The 26,560-nt window shown below is 45.3% G+C and overlaps 2 protein-coding genes across 22 annotated transcripts in view; one reads left to right on the top strand and one right to left on the bottom strand.

The window, feature by feature from the left end:
* Nucleotides 1-26,560, bottom strand: part of RBBP5 (RB binding protein 5, histone lysine methyltransferase complex subunit) — a 187,613-nt gene that overhangs the window by 11,371 nt on the left and 149,682 nt on the right. The gene's annotated exons all lie outside the window — the stretch shown is intronic.
* NFASC (neurofascin) overlaps nt 1-26,560 on the top strand; it is a 198,440-nt gene that overhangs the window by 139,420 nt on the left and 32,460 nt on the right. For 12 of the 20 annotated variants that reach the window (XM_075064860.1, XM_075064861.1, XM_075064866.1 and 9 more), the window contains 5 exons: nt 2,474-2,589; nt 4,105-4,309; nt 15,119-15,241; nt 16,226-16,399; nt 21,512-21,526. In XM_075064860.1, coding sequence (XP_074920961.1) covers nt 2,474-2,589; nt 4,105-4,309; nt 15,119-15,241; nt 16,226-16,399; nt 21,512-21,526 — 633 coding nt within the window. The remainder of the gene's footprint in view (nt 1-2,473; nt 2,590-4,104; nt 4,310-15,118; nt 15,242-16,225; nt 16,400-21,511; nt 21,527-26,560) is intronic. The other 8 variants (XM_032792475.2, XM_032792474.2, XM_032792471.2 and 5 more) reach the window with 3 other exon arrangements.

Here is a 26,560-nt window from a genome sequence, read left to right as displayed (position 1 = left end):
GGGCTCCGGCCATTCTTTATCACCGTGTAAATCTAGATTGATTGGATATGAAAGCAAAGGGTTGTTCTGCTGTTGTGTAGTGTGGTGGCAGTTGTCCCTTCCCCTCTAGGTTCTAGTAAGGTCAAATTACTGCCTCATATCAGGGGAATTAGTGAATCAGGTGCTAGTGCCTGAGCCTCTTGGCAGTAGGGTGACCAGACAGCAAATGTGAAAAATCAGGACAGGGGGTGGGGGATAATAAGATCCTATATAAAAAACCCTACAATCAGGACATCTGGTCACCCCACTTGGCAGGGAAGAGCACCCAACAGTCTAGGGCCTCAGGCAAGGAAGAGCAGAGCACCAAGCAGCCTGTTGTCCTAGCTCTGGCAGACAGCAGACAAAAGTAGACCTCTTGGCCTATGGTGGGGAGGCTGCCAGCCCAGGGCCCTAACTGTGGAGGAGTGTCCACCACTAGGTTAGTGGAGATCTGCCCAAAACACCCTGGCCTGGATTCAGGCAAACCCAACCCAAAACCAGCCTAATGTCTACGGGCTACTTGCCCTTTGGTACCTCAGGGCACTGGGTGTCTTCTGTCTCCCTGAGGTAGATAGCCAGCAGCTCCTCTGTCCTCTCAGGGGTCACAGTGAAGTCAGAGACCTAGCAGCAAGCAAGATACATCTGTCTCCTTCCCAAGCTCAGCTCCAACTGAGCTGGAGACTACCTTTTATACTTCCTGTCCTACCTTTCAACTTCCTGTGGGAGAGGTCAGCCAGGCCTGACTCCACCCACCCAGCCATGGGGTTCCTCCTCCTCTGGATCAGAAGTCCACATGGCCTCACTGCATTTTAGTACACAAAGCAAGGGCTGCAGGAAGCAGCTACATTTGTGGCAGACTGTCACAATCCTAACCATTAAGTGGAGCAGAGAAGTGTGACAGATCACTTGCTCCTCAAAGTAGCTAATCCCTTGTAGAGGCCTGAGAGAAGTGCTGATGTTAATAAAGGGATCAGGAGCGATTGCACAGCAATACCAAGAATGGTTGACAGATTGTAACACATTTCTTTCCCTCCTGGGGAGGCACTGCCAGGAGCAACCGATGTATCCCATAGATTCAGAACCTGCCTGGTCAGAAATTCTCAGGTGTATCAGATTAGTCTAGATGGTGATGAGGACAATCACTTAAGGACACTGTGCCAGATCCTCTGCTGGTGTAAGTCAGCAAAGCTTTATAGACTTCACTGGAGTTCCAGTTGAGGAGTCCAGCTTCTCAGCTGGTATCCTCATTTGCACTGCTCTATCATGCAAGTCAACTTGGACCTCATTCTATTGGTTTCTGAATACAGCACACAATTTAGACAGACATGCTTCCAAACTGTGCTACAGCAGTAGCTGCATTCAAGGTATAAAGGAGCTGTGATCCTTTAAAACTAGGAGGGGAGAGGGCTAGCCAGTTTGAAAACATATGAATACATGTTCGGAAGATAAGCCAGCTAAAGTGTGGCTGCATCAGTGTTTATCAGGTAATTGTTAAATGATCAACATGTTGCACTACAGCTGGATGCACTGACCCAATGTTGCTGTTTCCAAACTGCATAGTCTTGTTGGATTGTGGACACACTGGATCAGCTCCTCAGCTGGTGTGTAAATCTGAATAGCTCCACTGGCTTCAGTGAAGCAAATCCACTTTACGCATACTGAGAATCTGGCCCATGGTTGAACATGAGCTATTGCCCTTCTCAAATCTTAAATTAGCAAGTTCTTGTTAAACAAGGAAGTAATTCCTGTATTTACCAAAAAATACTAGCACATCATGGGAAACATTTTTAAACCATTCTCTTTAGAAAGTTGGCTGTACTGACTAATGGGATAGAGCAGAAATCTCTGAACAGATTCTTGGACTGGATTCCCAACTCTGCCACTGATGTGGGGGGGGGCGGGGAAGGCATGTCTCAAGTGGATTTTGACCTCTGTGCCTTGGATATATAATCCTTTGAGATCTTCAGATGAAACGTGTTAAGGAGGTAAATAATATGTTCTGGATATTGCTTCCAGAATTTCATTATCTGAGTATATTTACTGCATGGCAGTGGGACCCACATTCCTCCTTTGAGTAAATAAGGAGTTTATCCAAGAACTCTAGAATTGACTGGCTCCTGCTCTTTTGTTGCATCAGCTGTGGAAATCCTTGAAGCGTGACAAGATTGTGACTTTGTTGGGATAACTGCATGAGTGAGATCCTGTCTTCCTGCAAATATACTAACATCTAGGCAGAACTGCTCTTGAATGCCACAAGGTGGCAGCAGGGGCTTGTGTGTCTGATATTTACCCTAGGATGACTTAGAATGAAAAAGAAAATGCCCCAAAAACCTGCCTAGCAGGAATCGCAGGAGGTAACCTTCAGAAAAAAAATGGGGTGTAGACTACTGTTGGAATTAAAAACAAAACCCAATTTGTGCTTAATCTACACTTTGTTTTATTCCTGAATGCTTAGATCCCAAGGCTGCCCCCACTGATATTAGGCTAAAAGTTATAAACAGCACAGCAGTCAGTCTCCAATGGAGCCGAGTATACCCGGATACCGTCCAGGGACAACTTAAGGAATACAGAGTGAGAAAAACCAAATTGTTTGGATACTGACTATTAATACAGCTAACCTTGCTCACAAAGGGTGACCTGGAAATGTGGCCAGTATGCAGTGGGGATGACATAAAATAGTAAGTTGGGCCTAACAACCTTGGGTGCCATCATTCTGTGGGCACATTAGTGCCTAGCCATTCTGGAAGAACACCTGTGTGATAAAGACTAAAAACACCCAGGGTGACTTGTTTAATGACCGGGGGAAAAAAAAAAAAAAAAAAAAAAAAAAAATCTACGGAGATCTTGTTTGCAGGGCTGATTTAGAGCCAGATTCTGCTCCCATTGAAGTTCAATGGCACAACTCAAGACTTGAATGAGAGTAGGATGGGCCTTCTAATGAGACTTAGTCCTGCCTGTGCAAACATGCTCAGCCTAATATGTGCTACTGATTGGAGTCTTTGCTCTTACAGTCAGAAAAGAGTCTGTTTGGTGCCCACAGCACTGAGCCCCATACTAGGGTTCAAGGACTACATGGGCCATATAAACAGCACTACCTTCCCCCACCCTTAAAGGTGGCCTCTGCTAAGCAAGATTGAGGCATTGCTGCTGCTTATAGTCTACCTAATTAATACAGCTTCTGGCTCTAGAACTGTTAAGTTACATCCTTTCATCATTATGCAATGTGCATGGTTTACATAGGAGGAGGAGGAGGAGGAGGAAGACCCCTCAGATACCCATACACTGATTTGTGTCATCCCTAACGTATACACAGTCTTAATAAATGCTGTCTGGATTTGCCCCGGTCAAGATTTAAAACAAAACCATACTAACTGAAAACTAAAGAAAGTATAGAGCTAAATATACTGTATACTCATTGCAACAACTGTTCTTTATCAAACATATGCACTGCTAATCTCACCTGTGCCAGTTGGAGTGCCTGATAACAAGCAAAAGTCTGGACTTAAGCAAAAATCTGATAGAGCTTTTGAGAATTTCGCAATCTAGGTTGGTGGCATATTCTGTACATGTTCATACTTTTCAAATCCAAGAATTCAGTATTCATAGAAAATTCTTTGAATTCTGCCTTCATTTTCATTACTCTTGTGCGCCATTGTATATCTATTTTCTATCTCAAATCCATATTTGTAGGGATTTGAATCAGCATCTTTTCAAGTTCAGACTTTTAATTGTGCCTGGACCTATTAAGCCTCTTCCTTTCTTTATAGGAAAAATTTACTAATTCATCTGAAGGGGTAATGCTCTCTGCCTAAAGCTGAGGACTGGGAACCAAAACTGTTGGGTTCCATTCTGATCTCTGCTGCTGACTCACTCTGTGACCTTGGGCAAATCACTTAGCCTGACCATTCCTCAGTTTCTGCATCTGTAAAGTGGAGATAATATTACTGACCTACTTCCTGGGCAGTTATGAGGCTTAATTAATTGTTCTAAAGCACTTTGAGAGGCAAAGAACTGTTATGCTTTATTAATGAAAAATAATTGTACCTGAATGGGAAAAGCTTCACTTGCCCTACATATTTCTTGAAGGCCTATTTCTGGAGAGAAAGTAGTTTGCTGAAGAACCTGTGGGTCTCCAAAAAAAGGCAGTCTGTGGGTTTTGTTGGAGACCGACAACGGGGCATAGTGTCCCGGCTGTTTCCTTACAGCAACTACAAACTGGAGATGGTTGTAGTCAACGGGAGAGGAGATGGGCCTCGGAGTGAAATTAAGGAGTTCACAACACCTGAAGGAGGTAGGTTCTTCTGGTATTTTTGCAGGCATACACTGTTATATGCTTTGTGCACATGCTGGGAAAACTCTGTTCCACAGTACTGAGCTAGAGCCTTAAAATTCCTCCTGCCCTGTATGGAAATTCCATAGAATGACACACAGATCCTGTTTAAAAATGAACAGGACCACCTATCCTGTGCAGGACAGGTGCAGCTCTAAGGCCCCAAAGCTGTCACACTGCATTTCTCTGCCTGGAGCACAGGTATGTACATCTTGCTGTAGCGCCTAATGGCAGAGGTATCCATAGAATCATAGGGTTAGAAGGGACCATAAGGGTCATCTAGTCTAACACCCTGCCAAAATGCAGGATTTGTTGTGTCTAAACCATCTGAGACAGATGGCTCCAGCCTCCTTTTGGAAACCAGCAGTGAAGCAGCTTCCACAAGTTCCCAAGGGCCTCTGTTCCATTGTCCTGCTGCTGTTTAGGAAGTTCTCCTCAGATTTAATCTAAATACACTACACTGTAATTTGAAGCCATTGTCTTCTCCTGTGGCAAAACAACTTTTCTCCATCTTTTTAGTAGCAGCCTTTCAAGTATTTGAAGACCGCTATCATGTCTCTCCCTGCCACCCTTAGTCTCCTCTTTTCTAAATTAAAGAGACTCAGTTCCTTCAAGCCTTTGCTTGTACGGCTGCATTCTATCCCTTTGATCATCTTTGTCACTCATTTCTGAATCCTCTCCTGTTTCTCTACATCCTTTTTATACATTGGTGACCAAAACTGGACACCATACTCCAGCTGAGGCCTAACCAGGGCTGAGCGGTACTACCACCTCCTGTGACTTGCATGCTATGCCTTTGTTAATTCAATCTAAAACTCCCCCCCCACACACACACACACCACAGCAGCATGCTGACTCATGTTGAGGTTGTGATCCACCACAACTCACCAATCCTTGCCAGCAGTGCTGCTTAAAAGACAATTACCACCTATTCTATATTTGTGGTTTTGTTTTTTCTTCCCTAAGTGTAGCACCTTACATTTATCTTCACTGAATTGCATTTTGTTGTTTATAGGCCAGTTCTCCAATGTATCAAGATCCCTTTGAATTTTAGCTCTGTCCTCCAAAGTGTTGACATCCCCCATATGCTTTGTGTCATCTGCAGGTTTGATCAGTATGCTCTCTATTCCTATGTATAGGTCATTTATAAATGTTAAACACCCAACCCAGACTAGATCCCTGTGGAATCCCACTTGAGACCTCCCTCCAGTCTGACATTCCTTTAATTACTCATCTGTATGAGTTATTCCAGAATAGCTGTTCCTGATTAACACCAGGTGTGGATGCTCTTATCCCAGAGTAACTGTATCTTACTCTTAATTAGTTAATCCATTTCCAGAGTGGATTAAAACTAGTTCAGAATAAGAGCATCCACTCATGGAGTTAATCCAAAATAGATGATCCACATTAAATTTACACTGTACCTAAGGTGACCAGATGAGATGAAGAATATCGGGACACACATGGTGGGGGGAGGGGGCCAGCAGCAGAGGCAAAAAAGGCCAGGTGCTGCCAGTGGAGCAAAATATTGGGACAAATTGCATCCCGACCAAAGATCGGTCAAGACGCGAGACAACCACCCAAATATCAGAACGGTTCCTGAGTCTGAATGAACTTCTATGTTTAGACAAGCCCTTAGTTCTTATTATCTGTAAATGCAATACAACTTTTAGAAGGACTTTAGTGCCTGGGAGGAGAGGTGCTGGGCTGACTTCCCTGGAGACTGAAATGCTCTATTTATCCCCACACAGGTGTGTGCTGCACTATACAAGTGTCCCAACCCTGATTGGGAAGGACCATCCTCAGTAGGGAGATAATAGTTTAGTCTCCATGTGATTTGATTCTTGGCTTCTTTCAGGGTTGCCTACAAGGGGACCAGTTAGCACCAGTTGTGGTGAGAGTAAGGATGGGGACACACCACAGTTGGACTGAAACCCAGCAAGTATTTCACACAAACCTGAGCAGGATTTGAACAGAGACTAGCCCCGTTTCTCTCATACAAGGAAGCTGTACAAGGCCAAAGGGCTGGCATGCTCCACCGTGGGAGCTGTGACTGTTTGCAGAGAGGTTGTCTGTCCCAGTGTTATATTTTGCCCTCAGGAGGGGCAAAAAAGGAGGCCAAGGTTTTGAGATACTGACATTTCCAAAGGCCAGCAGCACTGAGTCAAAGTACAAGAGCACCTCAAAAAGGATGAAAAATACGCCAAAGCCCACAAGATCCATGCCAATCTCTGCAACAGATGGAGAGTTAATGATTAGAAGTGCAGTAGCCAGAGGAGCAATGTAGCTATTACAAAGGAAGTGTTGGATGGTGCCAGCTTAGGTCACCAAATCCTCCCCGTGGCAGATTATCCCAAGACTGATGGTTCACACTGTAGTTAGATCCACCAGTAACAAACTGTGCTCCTTATCCTCCCCCAGTTATCAAGAAGCTAAAAAAAATTACTCCCACCAGCAAATTGGTCTGGTAAAGTGAGAAGTTAATTTAAAACTCACTATGTTCTTCTCATCTCTAAGTGGCCAACCATGTTACCAGATCAATACTAGTTTGAATCTTACCCAAAATACCACACTGCCAGCCAGTCCTTTAGTATCTAAAGATTTATTATAAAAGAAAGGGAAGACCAGGGTTTTTAAATGGTCAGAGCAATCAGATACATATATATGACTTCATAGTCCATATATCAGGTTCTTAACAGTATTGGTGAGTTTGCTGGCTTGTGAAGTCCTTCTGGAACACATCCAAAGCTTGGATGGGTCCATCAGTCCTTTGCGCAAAGCTTCAGTTTATAAAGAAGTTACTGCAGAGGTGAGAAGCAGGACTGAAAACAAGATGGAGATGATGCAGCCACCTTTTTATAGCCTCTGCTATGTGGCTTGTACATCCTCTGTCCCTAATACAAGCTCACAGTACGGGGGTACAGAAAAGCACTGGAGTCCCTTGTCCACAGGCATGTCCTTAGTACAGGTCCTGCTGACTCATAGGCATAGCCCCTGCCTTCTCAATGGCTTCATTGTATAGCTGATTGCCCTTGACTGGCATCAGCACTATCTAGCCTGCTTAATGGCTTCTATCTGGGGGTGTCACCCAGAAACAGCACAAGTTTCAGATACAGATATCACATTAACTCACAATACAAAGATATATACATATGAACAAGATCATACTTAAATTACAACTTTTCCATTGCTACTTTACATGGCATATCTTGTAAGATTCATTGCAATTGGGTAATATTGGTATTATAATACATGGTCACCTATATTCCCTACAGCATCCCACACTTCTCCCTCCTTAGATACCCATAGAGAGAGAAGGAGAAAGTCTGAAAAACCAATTGGAAAAAGATTTCCTGAAAACCTGTGAAGTGGTTTCCATGGGGCAGGGGTCATCTCCTAAGCCCCACCCTCTTCAAAATGGAGCTGACCCAAAGCGCTGGCCTCACTAAGAGTCTTCCCAGTGCCATGGGGTCAGGCCCAAGGCTCTCCAACTTATCTATCAGCCAAACAGCAGCCAAGGATGGGATGTCATAAGGGTTTAGAGCAATGAGAAGCCAGTCTGAAAACCCAGGACATATTTGCAAACTGTGTGTGTGTCAGGGTATGAGTTACTCACTTATTGTCTTCTGCAGGGAGATTTGGCACTCACAATGCTGAGAGAAGAGCAGGGAAGCACTCAACAAACCTCCCACACACCCAGCTCTGCCAATGGCCCTCACCCATAACCACTCACCCCCCGCTATTCCAGTCCTGAGCTCCCCACACGCACCCCAGCTGTGCCAATGCCCCATAGCCCCGACCCGTAGCCCCCTCTGCTATTCTAGTCCTGAGCTCCCCCCGCCACACCCCAGCTGTGCCAATGCCCCATAGTCCTGACCCACAGCCACCCTCCCCCCACTATTCCAGTCCTCAGCTCCCACCAGCCAGCTCTGACAGTGGCTGTCCATCCTGACCCACAGCCCACTGCTATGCCAGTCCTGGGCTACCCCACACCAAACCTCAAGAATGGCCAGCTCACCCTTGACTTATATTCCCTCACTTTGGTATTGTAGACCCAGACCTCATCTGAGCAGACACTGCTAGTTGTGGTGCGTTATGAGTTCTGCAGAGCTGTGAAATGCATGTTTCCCTCTTCTGTGGTGTTGACAAACGCTGGTTGGGGTTTGCAGGGATAGTACCAGACTCACATCCTTTGGGGCAGGACAGAAGTTCACTCTGCCTCTGATATTCCCTCATCTGCTGTGACTGGTGCTGACAGAGCAACCTCTAGCTCCAGCCCAGACTTGGCTCTGGGCTCAAGTGGTTGCAGCTTTGCACACCAGATAGAGGAGAAAAGTCAGCATCTTGAAGCTTTTTCACTTAGGTTAATTACCAGTGGGGCCAGTAAAAGGCTCAGAATTGCTCTATAGACTGGAGATTAGGCTGCTGACCTTGAAGTGGGAAGACCCTGCTTCAACTCCTCCCTCTGCCTGTTAAGAACAGGTTTGACGAGGGAGCCTCTTTCTGCTGGAAGCTGTTTCACTGTAACTATTAATTGGGCCAAAACAAGACTCATTTGCAAGAAGTCTCATATAGCCTAGGGGTTAGGGTACTTACCTGAGAGGCTGGTTTAATCCCCCTTTACTGGTGAAGAAGAAAGAATTTAAGCAGCAAGCTTTTTTCTGTGCTGGTTTCAGAGAGGGAACTGAGAAAGGAGGAGTACCCCTTTCATAGCTGGGCCTTTTAAAGTTATTGCACCTGCTGGGGTTTTAATGATTTGCAGGATGAGGAGGTGGGGACTAAAGACCTTCCCAAGGTTCACTGGTTGGGAGCATATGGAAGCTGTGGGTCCCCCCCCCTCACACACACCTGATTTCACTCCAGGCTTATGCCAGGGCATATGACAGAGTTTGAGTGAGTAAGGGATGCAGTGTCACAGGGGTTAGTTGTTAACTCTTCAGCCATACTCAGTGAACCCAGGGAAACAGCCTGGCTCAGAGATGGGTGTGGCTGGAAAGAAACAGCTTTTCTTTTGCACATATCTTGCCTTCCCCTAAGCTGACCAAGACACAGCTCCAAACCCAATAAGCCCAGCATTACTAGGCTTTTATTTTGGGTCTGTGAAGCAAGACCTGGAATGTCAACAGGTGCCAGAGATGCACAAAGCCTGCAGTAGTATTTGTTTAAAGGCAAACAATGCTAGTAGTAGGTGTTGGGTATCACTGGCGGTGCAAATTTAGGATCATGATCAAGACACTGCTGAGATACAGCTCCCTTCTCCCAGCAAATGACCTGTGCTTAATTTTAAAGTATTGTAAAATGCAAATACAGAACCAGATTGGCTTGAGAACTGGTATGCTAGATGCAGCCCCAGAATAGTGTCTGGGTTTAGTTTTTGTGTCAGTTGCTGAACAGAGCCTCTCAGTTCCTCTGACGCAGGGGACTCCAGTAGCCTTTTAGCTGGAGGTGCACAGAGCGCTGAGGCACAGGCATGCAGTGCTGAGCAGGGGAGTGAACTGAGTGAGCTCAGTTCATGCCACAGACACATAACTGAGCATTCAGGGCAGCCAAGAGTGGGTATGCACAGGCCATGGCATAGGCACACACAGCCAGATCCACAAAGTGTGGGTGGAGCCTAAGAAAGTCCCAGGTTTAGGCACCGCTGTGATCCACAAAAACCCCTGTTCGGCTGCTGCCTGACCCTGGATGCACCTCAGTTCACTTGGTTTTTGCTCTCTGTGTCTGCCTCTGAGCGCATATCCTGCTGCCCTACTCGGCACCAGCTGCCTATATCATGCCTGACCCCCGGCCCAATTCTCAAACCAGGGCCAACTGTCATTGCCCTGCCTATCTTCCCTGCAGGGCTGGAGCTGGGAGGCAGACTCAGCATCCGCCTAACTCCACACAATGGGGGAGACAGCCTCCCTTATAGCGGTTAGGTTGAGGTGCGCACCCAGGATAATGGAGAATCTGAGGCAGTTTCCTCCCTCTGCCCGATGCACAGAAGGAATTGAGAACAGGGATCTGCCACCTCAGATGAGTGTCGTGAGAGGGGAACGAGCTTTCCCTCATAACCTTTCGCCCCAGTGGTTAGGGGCCTCATGTGGGCTGTAGTAAATGATGGTTTAATCCTCCTCCCCACACATGTGCTATAAGAAGGGAGATAAACAGGGCTTTGTCATCTCTCAAGTGAGTGCCCTACTCCCTGACCTAAGGATATTTTGATAGGGATTGTGCATCCTCTGTTGCTGAAACTGTTCCACTTCAATTAACTCTGAATTAGGCCACAGACAGCCTGAGACTCACTCACTCTATCATCCATGGTTTAGGTAGTCACCAAGGCCGGGGAAAAGCGATGCTTGATGAAAAGGAATCTGTATAGCACTCACCTACCTCTCAAGAGGTTGTCCCCTTCAACCTTTTCTGTTCCACTTTGAATGAGACCAAAGCAAGTTCTAAAGATGTGCTGTAGCTCAGCGGATTGGGCTCATTTCAGAAATACTGAAGATGCTGGTTCAAGTCTCCCCTGTACTTGCAGAGGGGCAAGGATTTGAAGAGGGAGTACCCTCAAGCCTTTCTGTTGAAGCGGCTTCCACTTTAATTAACTCTTAAATGATCCCAAGCAAAGACATTTTGCAAGCAGCTCTGTATAGCCTGGTGCTGAGGGCCTGCACCTATAGTACTGGAAACCCTGGTTCAAGTCCCTGGTCCTGAAAGAGCTAGGATTTGAGCTGCATGTCTCTTTCCTCTTGACGCTGTCTCCACGTCAGTTAACTATGAACTGGGCCAGGCCAAGGTCTAGGGTCACTCTATAGTTCAGTGGTTATGTTGCTTACTTAAGAGGTGGATAATTCTGGTTCAAATCCTTCCTCTGACTATTTAAAAGGATTTGGAGAAGGCTGTCCCACCCCCTCAGGAGAGAAGTGGGAGGTTCCTGTTTAGGTCCCCTTTCGCTTGTGGAAGGCCCTTGCCTTTCTGGAAACAGAAGGGGGTTTGAACAGAGATCGCTCACTTCACAAGAGTGGTGGGTGGGGGCAAGGGCAGGAGGGGTTGAGGGTTGGGGTTGGGCCTGGAAGGTGGGAGGTGCGGTGGTGGCTGGGCTGGGTGGGGGTGGGGCTGGGAGGTGGGAGGTCTCCTGGGAGGTGGGAGAGCCTTGGCACAACCCCTTGCAGAGGAGGGGTTGGGCCTGGGGTCTCCCACAGCCTGGGTGGGTAGCCTAGCCACAGGGGACAAAAGAGTGACTTGCTTTTTTAACACCCCCCACCAACAAATATTTAAGTAAAAGGCCCCAGAGGCAGCCAATACATATTGCAAACCCCTTCCCCACCACAGGGATTGAACCAGGCCCCTCAGCATCCCAAGAGAGTGCCCAAACCTCTACACCAGAGAAGTCAGCTTTTAGACAACCTTGCTTTGGAGCAATTTGTAGTTAATTAAAGTGGAAGCCGCTTCAATAGGAAAGGCTGAGGGAACTCCTACCACAAAGACTTGGCCCTCTCCAGGCAGAGGGAGGAACTGAACCAGGATCTTCAATATCCCAGGAACAAACACTAACCTTTGCGCTACAGAGGACTTTTGCTATTACTACTTGCTTTGCCTCAAGTCATAGCTAATTAAAGTGGAACAGCTTCAACAACAAAGGTTAAGGGCACTCCTTCCACGGCCCGTCCCTCTCCAGCCAGGTATAGGATTGAACCCACATCCGAGGGAAATACTCCAAGCTACAGAGGGTGTCTCATTTTCATGTTTTGCTTTGACCCAATTAATGGTGAATTAAAATGGAACAGCTTCAGTAAGAACCACTGCACTAGATGCTATTTGGAGACAGCTCAGTAGATTTTCATTGGCACTGCACCTTTTAGCAACTGGCAATGAATCTTTTAAGGTTTACCTTTATATTACAAGTAACAATCGGGGGCAGGAAAAGAGGCATGATGGAGGCTGTAACTCTTCCTGTGTTGGCTTTTTAAAAGCTTACTTTTACTCAAAGTATCATCATTCATTGAAATTTGTAATTAAAGGGGGAAATAAAGCCATTGGGCCAAATCCTGAAGCCCTTCAGAATGCAAAACTCCTACAATGGGTTTGCCCAAGAAAGGAAGAGCTTTTCTAGACGTGCTCCATTAGCTGTGTGTTAGGGTTGTGTACCATTTGGCCTAGATTTGTGCATATACAAATTTCAGCAAGCTGGGGTGGTTTTATAACTCCCTTCAGCACAAAACTAGTTCTGATAAAGCTCTCAGGAGGTGCAGCTTGTCAGAAAATTGTTTACGCAGCTCTTCTCTTGTTCTAAGGGGTGTAAAGTGATATGTATTAGCTTCAAAGCTTCCATTTAAAAAACAAACACTGTTCAATATCCCAGTTCAGTGACAGAATCTGATTCACACTCTGCAGTTATGACCAAAGCTGAGAGCAGGATTAGGCCCACACTATGCAACAAGTTATTGCTTTGCCAACTCTGAACATTTTGGCCATATACTCTTCAGGACAAGGCCTATGGTATGTATGCTGTGCCTAGCACAATGGAGCATCCCTGGCCCTACCCTAAAATGGTTCCGTGCTAAGGAGCAGTGAAGTTGCCAGGCAGTTTGTCCAGTTTCAATAGGACATATGAAATACCAGTGAGACAAACACACCACCAACAAATGCATTGCTACACCTATTCGGTTGCCCTGCTGAGATGCTCTGTTATTTTGAACAAAGGGTGACTGACCAGTTACCCACTGTGCCTCCGGGTGCACCATGTGCCACTCTGATCCCTGGGAAGTCACATGCACATCTCATAGGACAGAGCCACCCCATCGACTGGCAGTACACCTTCAGTGTGCATCAGTCTGCATTTGGAAAGCAAGCCACAGTACCATAACCATGTATTTCAAAGAGCCAAATGGGACCTGCCAACCAGTCCTCTCTACACAAAGCTCTAGGATTTAAGGGCAAAATCTTGTCCCTACTGCTGTGCACAAACAAGGTGTCCATTTCAAGAGCCATCCAGGTTGTGTGGCTTGGCCCCAAGTAGGCAAGAATGCATGGGGGGGCGGGAGTGCAGGCTGCTGCATCTGTGCACATCCTAGCCAAAAGACACTCTTGGGGAGCTGGGTGATTTTCTGAGTTCTCAGAAAAGCAAGGCAGGAGCACTGGAACAAGGGGGCCCAGGTCTCCATCACTTTTTAAAGTGGTAGCCCTCCTACTTTTTACCAGCCATAAGAGCAAGCAAAGGGGGGGAGGGGAGTGAGTGGAGGGCAGGGTCTGGGAGGTGGGGGCAGCACGGGAGCAGGGCCTTGGGGGAAGGGGCAGCGCTAGGGCCGGGGCTAAGCGTCATGAGGGTGGGGCCTCAGGGGAAGGGGCAGTGCAGAGGGCAGGGTTTGAGCACCGATGCCCCCCGCCTTTAGGGAACCGCCACCATTCCACGACTCTAGGGATTCTCCTGCTACCACAGGAGATATGCTAAAGGTGGAAAAACCCTTCCTGTACCTCCAAGCATACCCATGCAGTGCAGGTGTTAGAAATCCCTGTACACTGAGGACTGTTTCCTCTCATTGTTGGGAGCAAAATGGATATCTTAACAAGGGGTTTACAGGCTTGCAAGAGGGTTAGGTAAAACTGTAAAATATCCCAGGGCAACGTATTCAATAACTGCACCTCATATTGGTTTATCCACATGTAGCCTCCCTGCTAAAAGATGAATTAATGCCAGCCAGGTGCCTGGCCTTATGTGGTTTTATTGTATTATCATATTAGTAAACCAGGCTCTCTCTGCTCTGCAGTAGATTACAAGGTAGCAATGGCAGGATATCTTACTGGACATTGTTATAAACAGAACAGCAGTTGCAGTTTTAATTTGGTGGGGGAGAGACCTTGACCAGCCTCTCTGTATAACAGGAAACAGACTTCAGGGGTGCAGGCGCATAGGGTTGGTGTATTGATACCCACAAAAGGTATCACGGTAGATAAACTACACATACAAGTTATGAAATTGGGCTGAGAATACTAATTCTTCATCTCCAAAACACAAGCGTCTACCACGTGAGCCAAAGGAGAGCACCTGTTACAAACTGTGGTGGTAGGTCTAGCCCCCACAGAGCAAATATCTCCAACAGCTAGTGGTGGGACACTACTTCAGGGGTCTGAGAGTTACTGCAGAGAATTCTTGGGCAGGTGCCTAGCTGGTGGATCTTGTCCACATTCTCAGGGTCTAACTGACCGCCACATTTACGGTCAAGAAGCAATTTCCCACGCAGATTTTCGGAGAGCCTGGGCTTTTCGGCATAGGGTCCGAATCCCTCGCAGGTTTAAACTAGTGTAAATGGTGGAGTCGCTGTAACTTGAAGTCTTTATACCATGATTTGAGGACTTCAGTCACCTGGTGAGAAGTTATGGGTCTATTACAGGAGGAGGTGGGTAGGTGAGGTTCTGTCGTCTGCAATTTGCAGGAGGTCAGACTAGCTGATCACATCAATCCATTCTGACAGTGAGTATGATATACAGACTGCACTGGTATGGTTCCCATGCGCAGAGAATTATCAAACTGCAGTACACACATCTCAATTAATGAATAGACATGATTCTGTTGCATCCAGTGCTGGATTCACATGCAGAATTGTTCTGAGTTTCAATGTGCTTGTGAAACCCCAGTGCTGGTACATGATTTTTAATGCAGTTTTTGTTCCATCAGCATCTGAGCTTTGTGTGTGTATCTTTATTATGTCAGCCACCCTGCAACATGTACCATGTTGTAAGGTATGTTGTCTTTTCTTTCCTTCTCCCTCCTGGCCCCATCCTTCTCCCAAGTACCCAGTGCCCCCAGGTATTTCAGAATCCGACAGCCTAACCTGGAAACCATCACTTTGGAATGGGACCACCCTGAACATCCCAATGGAATTCTCACTGGATACAACCTTAGATACCAAGCCTGTACGTTCCCCACCTGTTTGTTTTTCTCAACTGATCAATGATTTTTAACTCATCAAGTGTTCTCTTGGGTGAGTAGGTTATTCAGCACCAAACCCAGAAAGAGTTCCTCCTCCCAAGTGCTAAAAGGTATTTTCCAAAATATGATGGCACAAGAGTAGCCCTTTTAAGAATTAGACTTCCATGACAAGGAAGTCCATTTGCTATTTCTGAAGCCGACAAGTCCTGCTGCAGTGCTGAGTGCCTGCACCATTTCAGCGTAAGCTGGTAGGGGTTGCAGGTGCTCAGCATCTCCCAGGACTTGGCCATAGGGGGAGAAATAAGGGTTAGCCCCAGACTGCAATAATAAATTGCAAGCAAAGTCTAAATACAGTGAAATTGGTACAGTAGATTCTCTCTCTCGCTCATATACACACACACACAATCCCTGGAAGATTACTGCAGAAAGAGTGAAACTGCCGCACAGTATCCCCAAACAGTATAGAATTCAATGCAGTGCAGAGGGCCAAATATCAGGGCTGTGCACAACACAAGTCTTATTGTGAGAGCTTAAGCAGGACACGTACCAGCCTTCTGCATGGGTGTGAATCTCATGTCTAGCCTGCAGGGGTGCTGAACAATTTGTGTAGTGGGGGGGTGGAGGGTTGAGAGCCATTGAACCTAACTGTAAACCTTGGATATAGTGGAAACTGCTTCAAGCCAGAGAGTGCAGCAGCGCCCTCCGCCCCCTAGTTCCAGCACCTATGCTAGCCAGTACAATTCAGCTGCACTATTACTCAATGCACATCCCCCTAGGAGGCAGCTGGCTGCTGTTGCACTCTCAGACAGGTTTTGTTGAATCTCCACAAATCTTTCTATTGAGCATAATCAAATCGAGAAGCATATTGGACCATCAGCTGATTTCCTAGGGTGGGAGGAGATGAAATGTGTAACATAGCATGTGTCTGAAACAAAGCTGAAGACTACACAGCTTGCCTTTCTCCCCAGTTAATGGAACCAAAACGGGCAGAACACTGGTAGAGACCTTCTCCCCCAACCAAACAAGGTTTACGCTCCAGAGGACAGACCCCATATCGCGCTATAGATTCTTTCTGCGTGCTAGGACACAGGTGGGAGATGGAGAAACCATTGTGGAAGAGTCGCCAGCCCCACTGAATGAAGGTAGGTGGAGGACAGTGTTGCTGTGACTTTGGGGGTGGGATACATGCTCCCAGAGGCGTTAACACACAAGGAGCATTATGCATGTCTTCCAAAACTACAGACTACACTGAAAATCACATACAGAATCTGGTTTTACTAAAGGAACAGGTAACTTCCTCACCATGACAAAAGCAGAGCCAATAGTCCCTAAGCAAGAAAGTTGTACTCTGTGTCTCAGTTACCCATCTGTAAAATAGGGATAGCACTGTTAAGGATGTGCAGATAAAATCCACTCATGATTGTGAAGTGCTCAGATACTACATTAATGAGGGCCTATAAGTACCTAGTTAGATAGTCAAATGTAGTGACTGCTTTTCCAAATTTAGAAACATAGGAACTGCCATAGTGCATTGGAATTATGGTCCATCTAGCTCAGTATCTTGTCTCCAACAATGGCCAGAACCTGATTCTTCAGAGGAAAGTGCAAGACCCCTCAGAGAGAACAATTATGAAGCAATAACCTGCCCTTATGGGAAGTGTCTTCCTGACCCGAGGCAGTTAGTGGTTGTCTTATGCCCTGAAGCAGGAGGGTTTCTCTCTTTTACAACTACAGAGAGATGCTTGCTGTATTCACAGCAGTAGACTCTGTCTTCCTGATGGCACTCTGCCTGCCCTTCACGTGATGTGTAGAATCGCTTACATAATATCCGCTAGGAGGAAACAGTGTATGCAGAGTGAGACAGACTCTAGTAGGCCTTTGCCACCTTAAAGAAGAGTTAGGTCAGATATTAAGAAAACTTTAACTACAAAGATAATTAAGCACCAGAATGAGTTACCTAGGGGAATAATGGATTCCCTGGCACTGGAAATTTTAAAGACTGGGTCAGACAAAACTCCCACCAGGGATGGTCTAGAACCAATTTTACTTGCCTCAGTGTGGGAGGCTGGACTGAATGACCTCTTGAGATCCCTTCCAGCCCTACATTTCTATGACCCTTTTACTGTAGCTCCACATGAAGTTCACCACAGAAATGTTCAGTGCAGATTCCACTAATGGTGTTTACATTGAAAAAGCTCTTTGAACAATACTGCTGTGTCGATGTTATGCCTGGGAGACAGTGGGCCAGAGTGATCCAGCAAGGACGTATCAGTGGGATACAAAAACGTAGCTGGTTGATCTAACCATTGGCAGGCTGCTAGGTAATCCCTGCAGTTGGACAAGCAGCTAGATCTAATGAGAAGAGCACCTCCACTGGATTTCATGGCTCAATCTGGTATGCTGCCAGGGTATATTGGGAATGTTGGTCCCTAGCTACTAACCCACAGGCAGGAAGGAGAGGCTGTTTGGGCTTTCCACTCAATCTGGCAAAAGAAGGGAGTGAGGAAAAGATCCAAGTTAATTAATGGATTTTGGCGATAGCTGTATGTTAATAACTAAACAGTGGGGTTTATACCAGGATATTTGTAATGGACCTTCAAAAGCTACAACATACAGTATTTTGGCATTTGCCTGAGGAGGGTCCAGCAAAGAGGAGAAAACTTTGACCCAGACAGTGTCAGGAGTTCTAGTTTATCAGTATAACTAGGAAAACAATCAAAAGGGACACAGCGCTGTTGTCTAGTGATTAGAATCACAGTTGACAGGATTTAAATTTGGGGTGGGAGGGTCCACTTAATCCATCCCCCAAAGGGACTGTGCCATTGATCCATGAGATGCTTTTACTGAGCTGAGCTCTGTTTTTCCTGGAAGAGAGTGTACACTTCAGATAGATAGCCACTAGAGGGAACTATCGAACAGTATTTGCCTGGCTCTTGGAATTCCTCTGAAATAGCTTTTTATCTTCCTTGCAGTTACAAAGTGCATTTCTGAGACTATGCCAGTATGTAGAACATGGGGAACAGCCTCTCTTACTTTAAGGGTGCCCAAACTCTTAAGTATAATAGCTCACTACTGTATAACTCTGGGTAGGGTTCTGTTGACAGAGAAACAAGGTGGGTTGGCACTCTTGGACTAAGCTATTGCCAGCCTATAAAGAGAAAGTGTAGTCAACAACTGTGCCCAATAATTGGCATCCTGTGTTCGTTGCACTTCATGCTACAGCTTGACCCAGTCTAGCAAAAACCATCTTCAGATACAGATGTCAAGTACAGTTCTTTGAGTGATTGCACATGTCCATTCTAATATAGGTGTGTGCGGACCCCAAGCACAGTTGGTGGAAATTTCTCTCTCAGTGGTGACTTGTCAGCTCTGGCGCCCTATAGGGTAGGTAGAAAGGGCCAGGCTGACCTTGCGCCCCATCAGTTCTTTCTGAACGCTGGTGACGGTCACTGGAACTACCCTCCTTGCTGCAGCAAGCTTTTCTCAGTGGTCTTCATTTTTTCTCCATTTTTCTTCATACTGTACATAGAGTGTAAATAGTTATTAGTTTTGCTGGCACATCTCTGTAACTTAGCGGAGTTTTGGCCTGTCCCCAGTGCTGAGGCATGCCTTTGTCACCAGGCTTCAAGCCCTGTGCCTCCTGCAACAAGGCTATGCCTTTGCACAGCTCGCTCTCTAGTGGTCTAAAGTACTCGGGGGGGGGGGGGGGGAAAACACATTGGAGATCGCTGTCAGATCTGCCATGAGTTTAAACCTTGTACGAAGAAGGACCGAGAGGCCAGGCTAAACTTCCTATTGATGGAAAGAGTGCTCAGACCTTCCTCTGAGCCGAGCCACTCGGACTCACCACTGAGTACCTCAGCGTTGATGCAGAGCACTCCTCCCAGCCTACGGGAGTCTTGGCACCATTCGCCATCCCTGGAGCAGAGAAAGCAGCATAGAAAGCAGCTGGCTGAGAGAAGATGTTCCCCAACTCCAAAGAAGGCCAGGCATGGGGAACAGAGCAGAAAGACGGAACTGAGGGGGTGCGAGATCAGCTGGGTCCTTTATACAAGTGCCATGAGCACACTGCACCAGAGGGCGGCAGAGCCAACCCGACGGGTACCACTGAGGGAAAAATTTCTAGTGACTATGCTTGGGGCGAGCACACGTATTGGAATGGACATATGCAACACGTTGCAAACAACAGTTACGGAAAGGCTAGTAACCATTTTTTCCACCAAAACCATGCTGCTTGACAACCCTTTATTGATATCCTTCATCCAACAGGGATTTCATTTATTGTGGTGAGCTATCATAACTTACATTAGGTTAGGCTCCACGCTTATCTGGATAAAGCGCTTTCTGAATATAAACCCCCAACTGTATTACATTTTTAGGTCTTTGGAATATTCAAATCACAGCACCAACAGTAGCTATTTCACCCTAGCAACTCCCCTGTGCTAAGCATCACACAAAAGTGCCCATCTATTTTCTGCCAATCTTAAATTGTTTTTAATTGGTGCAAGGAGAGTTATAAAACAAATGCATTCTCCAGTCCACAAAACCCTAAGAGCCACTGCAGAGACAGGCTGGGGGAGGCATAGTGCCACTTTCCCATCACCCCAGCAATCAACAGACGACCCGCAGAAGGAAACAGCCACAACTCACAGATTCATAATAGGATAAAACGCCCATTGTGAGACATCGATCAAATGGAGTGAAAGGTCAGGAGCCCTTAGGGATGGGAGACAGACAAAGCTGGCTCTTTCCCTTCTATAGCATTCGCTAACAGACATACAATTCAATTAAACTTCCGATTTTATTTAATGGGTGTTTGCTTTTCTTTTTCCTCCTTAATTGTGGTGGGTGGGAAAAGTAGCTGATTGAACATAGAGTAAAAATGAAAGGCTTCCTACATGTCTTTAAGCAGACAGGCTCCAGAACTGTTACACAGTATTGTAATACTGGCAAAACTGACGTTCAGTGGTGTGGGTCCCTGCCATACATTGTATTTTTCTGACGCAGCAGCTTCCATGAACGTCCTGCTTAGAAGACAGGTACTGGATATGGATAACATGCCATAGGTTTGTTTGTTCCACATACACTTGTTATTCACTTTGCTGGGTCCCAGATAGTTACACTTTCCTAACAGATCGGTGGTGTTTGCCCACAGCTGTCCCACAGTGCTACCTGAGATGCACTGCCTTTCCTTCTCCTTACTCAGAATGAGAAATAACTATCTCAGCTGTAACTACAGGCTGTGAATTGTCAGCCTGAAAAAGGCAAGTTTCCCTTTCCTTGGTTAAGACAGACAATGGCACTCACTGAGAGTGGGCTTTGACAGCTCAATCAATCCATTATCCATTAGTGAAAACAAAGAGTATGGGTGAGATCTGCTCATCTCACTTACTTATGCAGTCTCACTGAAGTCCCATGAGTAAGGCGAGCAGGATTTGGCCCTAGAACATGAGAGCTGGTATGCATCTAACACAAGGCTAGGTTGGGCAGGATTTTATCAATGAATGGCATGTAACCTCAGGAAGCAGAGCATTGTTTAGCAGCTTTAAATGAGTTTGATTTTTTACATACCTGCTATAGACCCCCTAAAAAGAACTTGGAACTCAATGGAAGAAGGCTCAGAAAATCTACCCTTGAAATCAAGTGCTTTAGTTCTGTCTTCAGAGATGGATACTAGATTCAGTCATAAATAAACTTATCCAGATGTTGCTTCCATTTCTGTCAGGCTGCATTCAACCAGGAGGGTAAAATTAAACACAGTTCTGTTTGATTCATTGATTACAACAGCTTGGGTCAGTTTCACCATATATACATAATATGCCCTGAAGTTGGGTTTTACAGCAAGCTGAACTTGGAGGATCCAATTTTGTCCTCCCTCGAATGAGATGTAAGCACATGCTTGAATGCTTTACTTAATCAAAGCCTCACACCAGGACAGAACCTGACGGTTAGCATCCATTTGCTGGTGAGATGGGATGTGTTTAACTGGGAATGATGATTTATCTCTGACTCAAAGGGAATCTTCCTTCTCTTTGTCCTATGCAAATAGCTATAGTTATTATGCACAGAAAGGTGATTGCTGGGGGGCAGCTAACGCATTTTCTTTTTCTCTTAAAACCTTTGGTGACTGTGTGTATAACTGATCCCCAGTCTCACTAATGTGCTGTGGTTTTATATATTCCTTTGTTTTCTCTTCCCCTCTCTTCTCTGCTGTCCTTTATTCCCTTCCCTATACCTGGCGCTGCACTCTGAAGCCACTCCAACCCCAGGTACGGTACCAACTGGAGGAGGAGGTAACAGGCATGGGGCAATGCACAGTCAAGGGTTGTCTCTAGGGTGTGCTGGCACTTAAGTGTGCACTATGTTAACCCTTTCAATGAGCAAACCGGAGGATAAATTAGCTGTAAGAAACACTGGTGTGGACAACAAAGCACCGCAGTCAGAGAGAAGAAAATATTATGCTACTACAATTAAGGTTGCAAGCATCAATGCATTTCCGTGCAGTACTAAACCCCTGTTAATGGTCTGCAAGATCTAGCATCAGAAAACTAAATGAAACCCACTTAATCCTGCTTTTGCAGCAGAAGGGCCCAACACAGAGAAAACCGTGTGCAGCCTTGTAGTTAGAGCACAGAAGCAGGACAACCAGAGTTGTAGTCCCAACTCTGCACCAACTGCTTCACCTTTCTGCAACTCCATCCTCTATTCTGTCCAATGGGGACAATACGTTGCATTCATACTGCCTGAGGGTGTTACGTGCAGCTTAATTAATCTTTACCCTTAGAATGCATGTGACAATGCTCAGTAATATCATATATAAACACACCCCCAGGTACTGAGGGTGTATTCACCTTTCATTATACAGCATTTTACACAAACAATGGCACTACACACTGAAAATTCCTGTACAACTCTTTGGCAGCTGTTACTCCCTTCTAGAAATACAGAGGTGTGTTACTTGCGGGTGTGCTTGGCGCAGCCAAAGTTTTACATGTGAACACTGCAATGTACACGACACACTGTATTTCTCCAATGGCCAGCAGCTATATAGTTCTCTTTCCCAGGCTTCCATTGAAAGGGTTAATAATAATGTTTGTGGAGCAGGTATGCATGTTTGCATGTTAGGCTATTTGCTGGCTTTGCCCTCTACTGCATATTTCCGTAACAACACTGAGATACAGAGAAACCATGTTCTTTTGAAAGGAAGGGAGTCTCTGTCTGCTTTCTAGGAAACCTAAATCCTCAACTACCCAAAATGTGTCAACATAGCAAACGCCAAAGCATAACTTCTGAAATTTGGGGGGGGGGTTTACAAATGAGGGGTTTTCCCCTCGGTAAATGCAACAGCATCACTGGCGTGCAACTTTCAGAGAAATAGCTTTTTCAGAGCAGGGCATTTTGAGCAGATTTTTGCAGAAGCTGTTGCAGCCAGGCTGATCAAGCCTGGACGATTCAGATGAGCAGCACGTGGGATCATGTCTGCCAGCAAATGCACCTCAAATGCCCTGTGCCAATGAAGAGCTATTGATCTGAGATGACAGCATCCATTTTTGCATGCACTAAAGGGATCTGTAAGAAGCCATACTTTATCTTCGTGGACACAGCACTAAGGAGTGGGTAGGAGTATTTGGTTTTCCATGTAAGGAAATGGGATTTCAATGGGAGATTTGCCTGTGTGATGACAGGAAACACAGGGCCTGTTTTCAGTCACAAAATGGGATATTTTAGGTTCTGCTTTTCTACTTCACAGATGTCCTCCGCCCCCCCTCTATTTTGTTACAGCTGTGTTTATTTAATCAATATTATTTTGCAAACTTCCCTCACTTACACACCTCTTTCTTTTACTGTATTGTCTCTTCCTAAAACAAAGGGTACCAGATTGGTCTCTTTGAGCTTTGAAGAACTGAATATAAAACATACACAATGTTTCCCATATAGTTTCATAGCACCAATGAAATAATCTCATTTCAACCCTAGTTTAACAGAGTTCGCGGGGATCTAAAATTCCTCTCTGGGCCAGGGCCAACGTTTCTAACTTCGGTGGATGCTGCTGAATCTTAAAATCACATCTTTCTTCTGATTGCATCCCAGCAGTTTCATCATGATTTTAGCAGTTCATATTTCTCAAACTGCTGAAGTGAGCTGGAATTCCTTGCCATTTGAATAGTGTGTTCTAAGCTCTGACTGACCAAAGGGACTGACAGAGTTTGGGTTTGGGTTGTATTCTACCAAGATAAGCAATAAGATTATGTTTGAACTGAAATGAGGAGAAATGTTAGTAACTGAAATGATGTGCTTGTTAAGCTCAGATACCTTGTAGACTGCATTCCTGGCTTTTCAACGGCAAACAGTATTTGTTTCTTCCCATAACAGTTTGTGATCTACTGGTCTGTAATAGGACCACTTGTCCCTTAGTCTAATGCAGTGGCTCTCAAACTATTGTACTGGTGACCCCTTTCATGTAGCAAGCCTCTGAGTATGAACCCCCTTATAAATTAAAAACACTTGTTTATCTATTTAACACCATTATAAATGCTGGCAAAGCAGGGTTTGGGGTGGAGGCTGACAGTTCACACCCCCCCATGTGATAACCTCCTGATCCCCAGTTTGAGAACCCCTGGCCTAATGTAACTGGTAGTGATACATAAGATTGACTAGAACAAATCCCTGCCTTTGTATCAGTTAAAAATTTCACTCCACCTTGCACCACAGTGTACAATTAGTGGTTTCATGCTAGCAAGGAGTAGATTGTTGGAGTCACCTGATTTAAATTGCATTTGACCTAGAAGGCTCTTTATCTTCCTAACGAGTACAAGTTTCTAGTATAATTTTGTTTGACCTTCGAAAGACTCGTCTCTCTGCTCAGCGACCTGGATTTTGCAGGTCCCTTAGGTGCTGTGTTACAGTGAAATTTGTCTTTAACTACTACTAATCTCAAACTCTTTTCACTCAAAAACGGTCCTTTTGGGGGGGACGGGCGGGGGGATGACCAACACACCAGTTTTCATGTTTGTTGTGAGTGTGTATGGGAAATCAGACAAATTTGATGAAAGCAAAGCAAAAACCAAAAATTTCACCTTGTGAGGTTTACATTTCATTACCAAGCCAAATCTAGAGATGAGCAAAGCAAAAGGAAAGGATTTCCTTTATAAAACCCAAAGGGTCTCATTTACACAATGAATGAAGGAAATATTTGATAGGTCACAGAGCTGGATTCTCTAGCACTATTGTCAGTAGCAAAGCTTCAGTTGTACAAGATTGGGACCATAAATAATTTTTGTTCCTCCATATAACACAGACTGTGCATAGTACAAATTAGAACTGGAAGCTTTTACCAGGCTTGGAAGGATTATATTTTAAACAGCTAAATGCTTATATTTGTTGGTTTCTCCTTTTTCCCCTCCATAAAAGGAGCGAGGTTAGGGAGAGCTCCATCATTAACACTTGACATTGACAGAAATGTAGCACTTGTGGAGAACTGCTGACTTCTCTTTTTTTGCAGTCCATTCAATCTGGCAATCTAATATGAAAACCCACCACTTGATTATGCTTCTGAATCTTCTAGAGTTATTACATTTGGAACAAATTAGTATAATTCCTTTTCTTTGTACAATTTCCTCCTGGTGCAAAAAAAAAAAAAATCACGAGGAAAGAAAAATCTCTTGGCAATACATTTGGCTATTCATCCAAATTCATAAAAAATTCATGAACTCTCTCTAAGCCTACTGATGCTATAGACATGCTCAGGGGTAAAGCAGTTACTACAGCCTAACAGCACATTAAAAGCTTCCCTAAATAATTAAAGAGCAATATGGGTGTGCATTGTTTTGTCATATTTCACTGCACATTGAGAACTGCACCCCCAGCTTTCAAATGACTTGAATTCACAGTGGAGTTGGAGGGAGCCATGAATCTCTAGCCTAGCGCTGGAGCACAAAAGGAGGCAAAGAGTGGAGGAGTCATAAATAAAACCCACTCTTGTGTGGTGACAGTAGCACAGAACACGACCCATCTGCCTAATGACAAACTTTCTCCTCACATGGGTTTGTCACATGGGGTGCAGGCTCCTGTCAAGGATCCATCCCTCCTGATGATCTGAATAATCCTGGGAGCAAACAGTGGTGGGTTTATTAGCGTATGCAGGTTCCAGCAAAGAGCATAAGTAGAGCCAGCATGCCATGAAGAAACCATTATGTACCAATCTCTCTCATTTACTTTGGATTAATTAGCCTATTAACTCCAGCAGCCGGTGTGGCTGCTGCATTTTCCATCTATTTTACTTGAGCAACTGTGCCACACTCCTGGGACTCCATCCTCTGACCATATCTTTAGTATCTGTAGAGGGAAGTGGCAGTGTACGGCTTAAGAGAGAAAAAGCCCAGGTCACAAAACTCAGGGTCTATCTGGATCAGAGCCTAGTTTGTCCTCTGATGAGTTGACTATGAGGTGACTTTGGAGGGCTGATTTACATATTATTAATCCCATGTTTTAAGGAGAGTGGGTCATCTAATGGTTTAGAGCAAGGGGAATGGAACTGGGGGACTAGAGGGACTCCTGTGTTTTATTCCTGGTTTGCTGTGTGAACTTGGGTGAATCAGCACTAGATTTTCATACACTGGCTTCCAGATTTGGTGGGTGCAGTTTTGCCCTGCCATTTAAGTAGCTTACACAGCAAACTTTTCAAAAGTGGCCTCTGATTTCAGAGCACCTGCAGTTCCCATTAACCTGAGCAGTCGATGCTCAGCACTTTGAAAGGCAGACCTAAAGTGTCTCCCATCGAGCATTGAACATCAGAGGCTCCATTTGAAATTGTTGGCCCTAGTAGCTAAAATCCTTGCCTGTGCCTGCAAATTGGGACCATACATAGGTGGCTAAATAAGGTAAGCTGCCAAGTTTCATAATTTTGTGCCGGCTAAAATGTATAGTAGAGTTTTCAAAAGCACCTGTGTGACTTAAGAACACGGGTCCTATTGGAAAGTCCTTGAAAGTTAATGGGACTTGTGCTCCTACATCAATTAGGTGCTTCTAAAAATCCCACCCCTGGACTCTTAACTTCCCTGTGGCTCCATTTACATATCTGCCAACTGGGTACAATGATATATTCTCAATCAGGACAGGATTAGTTAAAGTGTTAAAGCATTTTGAGATCCCCAAGAGCCTGACACTTGTAAAGGTTTAATACAAGAGTGTAGCTTTTACTGCCCCCTTGCCACTCATTTCAGACTCACTCCCTGTCTGCCCATCACCCAACAGTGTCTTTAATGTTCCTGATATTCAGAGACACTGATTCTCTGTCAAAGTCA

The sequence above is a fragment of the Chelonoidis abingdonii genome, chromosome 4, assembly GCF_003597395.2.
Source record: "Chelonoidis abingdonii isolate Lonesome George chromosome 4, CheloAbing_2.0, whole genome shotgun sequence".
NCBI lineage: Eukaryota > Metazoa > Chordata > Testudines > Testudinidae > Chelonoidis > Chelonoidis abingdonii.
This window is presented reverse-complemented; position numbering and strand designations above follow the sequence as displayed.